Source organism: Phaseolus vulgaris, chromosome 8, assembly GCF_000499845.2.
Source record: "Phaseolus vulgaris cultivar G19833 chromosome 8, P. vulgaris v2.0, whole genome shotgun sequence".
Lineage (NCBI taxonomy): Eukaryota > Viridiplantae > Streptophyta > Magnoliopsida > Fabales > Fabaceae > Phaseolus > Phaseolus vulgaris.
Genome location: NC_023752.2, coordinates 53,579,699 through 53,584,791, shown reverse-complemented (window position 1 = coordinate 53,584,791; position 5,093 = coordinate 53,579,699). Strand labels below are relative to the sequence as shown.

Below are 5,093 nucleotides of genomic sequence, written 5' to 3'. Positions count from 1 at the left end.
TTCTTAACTTAACTAAATTTGAGTTTGAGAAATTATGCATTTTTCATTCATAATATAAAGCTAATTGATCTGGGGTAGAACATACCAAGTACAAACACTACAAATTCACATACTCATTTAAAGCATTGAAGAATTTAAAAACTATTACTTAGATTTTTTCATTCCATCTGTTGATAACAGAGAATTATAATCTTAGGGATATGTCCAAAAACCAAAACCCAAAGCAAATTGAATTGGCATGTGAAGGGGAAGCATAGTAGCATGGTGCCAAGCCAAGTTTCAAGATTTGCGTAAGATTTTTCCTTTTCACATAAATAGGACAGTTTGGTGAGCAGACATGACATCAGAGGAAGCCTAGATTTGGTGCTTAGGTTAGCTCCCTCTGTTATGTTGGATTGAGGTTGACCCTTCTCTCTCTTCACTTTACTTTACCTTTCTTGATTACTCATTACAATTTTTCTTTTCTTATTTTCTTTCTTCCAGCAATCAATAAACAGTGTCATACATACCTATTCATTTCACAATTGCTTTCCCTTTACTGTTTCTCTCTCTCCCTCTGCTTTCCTTCATTACAAACCAAGTTTCCTTTCCAGCTTGTTCTGGTTCTGCCCTCAGACACAACACCCACCAACCACTTTACTGCATTTACTCTTTCTCCTCTCTAAAATTAGTACCAATATCCACCCACTCTCTCTCACTCTCCATTTTTCCTATCAAAATAATATTTTTGTCTGCCATCCCCTTCCACTTTGTCTTCTTAATATCTTACCACAGTCTTTTTTTTTGTTCAAGTATGGCCCCACTTGTTACCTATTAGTGTGCCACTTCATGTTTTGCTGCATCTGGATTCTGCTGTAGGGTATGTGTGTTGCTCAGCCACAGGCATTTTTTGCACATTGAGTCTCTTGTCAGTTCAAAATGAGGTGTGAAACCTGTTGCTTCTTTGGGTAGAAGATTCAGGAGTCTAGCTACCTTGGATCACTACAAAGGTAAATGCTTTGTCTTTCTTAACCACTTTTTGGATAATATACATTTCACTTTCTCTTTTGTTTGCTTGGATCATAAGTGATGCTTTCCTGGTTTCCTTTTCTTTTAATTAGAAATTGTGTTGAGAACCAACATTCAACCGGTTATTTTGTTTTCCCAATGAACTGTGAAATCACTCAATATGTCTTTCTAATATTGGTTTTGAAACTGCTGAATTACGTATGCTTCTTGTAATAATTGGATTCTGTCTTTTTTTTTGTATGCCACTGCCTGCCAATAAAGCCTGAGATGAGTTTGCGATCGTCAAATTTAGCTTACTGGAAACTTTGTTGTCCGAGATTATCTCAAATCGTGATTAACATGCTGTTAGTGATTTGTTGAAACTGGCTTTTTGTTTATGGCATTGTTTCAAGACCTGAAATGTTGGTTGTAAATTGGAATGTTCAGATGTGTGTTTCAAAGCATTGAGTAAGGGGAATGGAATACTTACCTTGAATCCTGTAGTTGGGTGGGAATGTCTTGGTTCTACCAGCTGAAGAACTTGTGGGGACGCTACTGATTGACTCGGTGCAACCAGTTATGTCATCCAACAGTTCTTTGAAAGGGGAATTGACAAAGAAGACACCATTTTTGGGGTTGAGACGATGGGTTTTGATTGGGGTAGGTGTTGGTGCATTTATAGTGCTTATTCTTTGTATATTATCGATATGGGTGATGTTTCGGAGAAAGTCTAGGAGATCTTTGGACAAGTATTCTATATCCCAAATACCAAATATCTCCAAAGATATCGACGTTGACAAGGTTGGGGTTTTGAGTTCTCATGTCCAACAAGAAAATGTGCTTACGCCTGTTCATAACAAGATAAGTGATAAGAATTCAGATAATGTATCAGTTCATTTGGGTAACAGAAAATCTGGAGATCCTGATAATATCAGTCAGTGCAGCTCAATTTATCATCATGAGAGAGGATTTAGTTCAATGTCCGCAGAAGAAGGAAGCTCTGGGAATGTTAAGAAACAATCTACATTGTCACATGGAGGGTTGGCCACTGCCTCTCCATTAGTTGGCTTGCCAGAATTTTCTCATCTTGGGTGGGGCCACTGGTTTACACTTAGAGATCTGGAAATGGCAACCAAACGATTCTCAACGGAGAACATTATTGGTGAGGGTGGATATGGGATTGTTTACAAGGGAAGACTGATTAATGGAATTGAGGTGGCAGTGAAGAAGCTTCTTAATAACTTGTAAGGATATTTATTGATCATTGATGTACACTTTAATTTTTTTCTGACACTACATGTACTTGTTGTGTAATTGATTTCTACATTGAATTCGCAGGGGACAAGCTGAGAAAGAATTCAGGGTTGAAGTGGAGGCTATAGGACATGTTAGACATAAGCATCTTGTACGCCTTCTTGGATATTGTGTAGAGGGAGTTCATAGGTAAATTTTTTTCTTGGGTTTGTGATAGTTATGTTCTCCTCCGTGGTCCAAAATCTGAACTGAAGCTTTTCTCCATGTTATGTCTCTTTATGTGTTATAATGAATGTACTTCCCAATTGATATTCAGGCTGCTTGTGTATGAATATGTGAACAATGGTAACTTAGAACAGTGGTTACATGGAGACATGCACCAGCATGGGACACTTACTTGGGAGGCCCGCTTGAAAGTTATACTTGGCACTGCCAAAGCGTAAGTTCAGTGTGCAATTTAAAAACATAGGCCATGATAATCATATGTATAGTCTGTGCCAACTTACCTGGTTATTATAAAAATACTCTGTTCCTTGAATTAATGCTATGTTACTATTTGTATTTTGAGCATGACAAAATATATTTAATGGTCTGTTATCTGTTCCTTGATAATATTATGCTATTTCAGCATATTGAAATATCTAAGCTCATTAGGTTTTTAGATTGAGCAACAATAAGAGCTGGCTGTCCATGGGGCCACTTAGTAAACTCTCTAATCTTTGGCTATATTTGGATATCTATTGATGGTTGGAATGGAGAGGAAATGCCATTGCATTGTTAAAGTATTTTTGGAAGAAATGAAATTGAATTAGAAAAACGTTAAGGAGGAGTTTTGGATGGAATGGATTCCATTCCTTCAATGAGTTCAAACAAAGTCTTAGTGGATATGTGAGCTACTGTAGTTTTAATTTTACTTAGTTACAAGTCTATGTTTGTGGAAGTTTCAACAGTGGACCTTGTCATGCTGATAAACCCCTCTATTATACTGTCACTGGTGGCAGGCTTGCTTATTTACATGAAGCAATAGAACCAAAAGTTATTCATCGGGATATAAAGTCTAGCAACATATTGATTGATGATGAATTCAATGCAAAGGTTTCTGATTTTGGCTTGGCCAAACTTTTGGATTCAGGAGAAAGTCACATAACGACAAGAGTAATGGGAACGTTTGGGTATACCGAAAAATTCATTACCCCTTATTTAATACTTACAGCATTTATACTATTGAAACTCACTTCTGTTGTCGATTACAGTTATGTGGCACCAGAATATGCTAACAGTGGTTTGTTAAATGAGAAGAGTGACATTTACAGCTTTGGTGTCCTCTTGCTGGAAGCAGTTACTGGAAGGGACCCTGTAGACTATGCACGTCCTGCCAATGAGGTGTCTAATCCTTGTCACCTCTGCCAGCTTGCTAGTTCTAACCATGCTTTCAACTGGAAGTGATTCTTAATTGTGATTAGATATTGTTCATGCTCATTTGTGACAGGTTAATCTAGTTGAATGGCTCAAAATGATGGTAGGGACAAGGAGGGCTGAAGAAGTAGTGGACTCAAACCTTCAAGTTAAACCACCGCTGCGTGCTTTGAAGCGCACTCTTTTGGTTGCACTTAGGTGTATTGATCCTGATGCTGACAAGAGGCCCAAAATGAGTCAAGTTGTGAGGATGCTTGAAGCTGATGAATATCCATACCGAGAGGTTCCCTTCGATGCTTTGTCATTTCATATAACTTCTGTTGAGTTGAGTTGAGTCTCAGTGTTTTCTTTTATCACATTTTTGCTACCTTTTGACCTTGTCTGCATCATCCTTAACATTATTTCCTTCCCACATGTGTTGCTTATCCTACCACCAACTAAAAGGAATACAATATTGAATGAAAACTCTTGGTTAGGGGTAAAATATGTTTTTAGTCAATTTTGGTTTTAGCCCTTGTAGAAAAATATTTATGATTCTTGTAAATTTAAAATCTTTTCAAGAGGTCTTTGTCATCATATGTAGCTGTGATGGGCATAAGCATAACGTTAATGATTACTCTGAGAAGACATGAAATGTGACATATTTATATGCACGTTTCATCATCAATAAATGGTGACAAGGACAATTTTCAAAAATTTTAAAATTTACAAGGACTAAATCTAATAATTTTTCTCTGGAGGACTTTATCAAGGGAAATACCATTCTGCATACTTGGCCCTTTTTTTAATGCAAGTTTTTTGGTGCTTATATCTGGAATGTTGAAGTATATATGTTGACAAAACATCAAAACTTAAGATGGATACAATCACTTTCAGGATAGAAGAAACAGAAAGAGTGGCACTGTGAGCATGGAAATTGAACCTGTGAAGGATATTTCTGGTTCATCTGATGCTGAAAAGATGGGGCATGCTGAAAAAACTCAAGGATAGGAATTGGCAGCCCCATGACTTAGCTTGCATGTACAATTCCTGTTGTACACGTTATAGTAACTTATCTATACCACACATCTCCAACTATGTGCCCCCTAGAAAATTTTGAAGGTTTTGTTTTTTGTTTTATTGAAGGTTGCCATTGAAGATATGATACACTAGCCTTACAAAGAGGATTGAATGAATATAGGTGGTGAGTGTTAGTGTTGTACAGTTGTATGTGGGGTCTGTCTTCTTACATCATTCTTCATTTATTTTATTTTAACTCCCTTGACATGGTCGCATGCTGGAGAGTGGCTACAGTGAAAAAAACACGAATATTTGCCTTCATTTTCCTTGTCATTTTGCTTTTACCTTCAATAAAACATTAATCAGGTGATAATATATTTTTCAAGCATCTTGAATCACTTCATTGGTATTTTTAGATAAAAAAAATAAGTTTTGAT

General features: G+C 36.8%; 1 protein-coding gene across 5 annotated transcripts; it reads left to right on the top strand.

Annotated features, from left to right (window-relative positions):
- The first annotated feature begins 220 nt into the window (after positions 1-220).
- Positions 221-4,860, top strand: LOC137824330 (probable receptor-like protein kinase At2g42960). 5 transcript variants are annotated; one of them, XM_068629922.1, is made up of 9 exons: positions 221-400; positions 859-989; positions 1,270-2,231; positions 2,326-2,430; positions 2,558-2,680; positions 3,243-3,413; positions 3,495-3,624; positions 3,731-3,940; positions 4,534-4,860. In XM_068629922.1, exons 3-9 carry the CDS (start codon positions 1,567-1,569, stop codon positions 4,645-4,647), a joined length of 1,518 nt encoding a protein of 505 aa, XP_068486023.1. In that variant the 5' UTR covers positions 221-400; positions 859-989; positions 1,270-1,566; the 3' UTR covers positions 4,648-4,860. The 5 variants fall into 5 exon arrangements, with proteins under 5 accessions (XP_068486023.1, XP_068486021.1, XP_068486026.1 ...); XM_068629920.1 differs by having other exon boundaries at positions 248-371; positions 484-989; XM_068629925.1 differs by having other exon boundaries at positions 288-400; positions 1,435-2,231.
- The last annotated feature ends 233 nt before the right edge of the window (positions 4,861-5,093 follow it).

Bases quoted from the DNA above. Each gene is read 5' to 3' on its own strand.
- LOC137824330 (XM_068629922.1), top strand. From the start codon at position 1,567: ATGTCATCCAACAGTTCTTTGAAAGGGGAATTGACAAAGAAGACACCA. The intron at 3,414-3,494 runs GTATACCGAAAA...TGTCGATTACAG, and splicing joins AGAGTAATGGGAACGTTTGG to TTATGTGGCACCAGAATATG. The intron at 3,625-3,730 runs GTGTCTAATCCT...CATTTGTGACAG, and splicing joins ATGCACGTCCTGCCAATGAG to GTTAATCTAGTTGAATGGCT.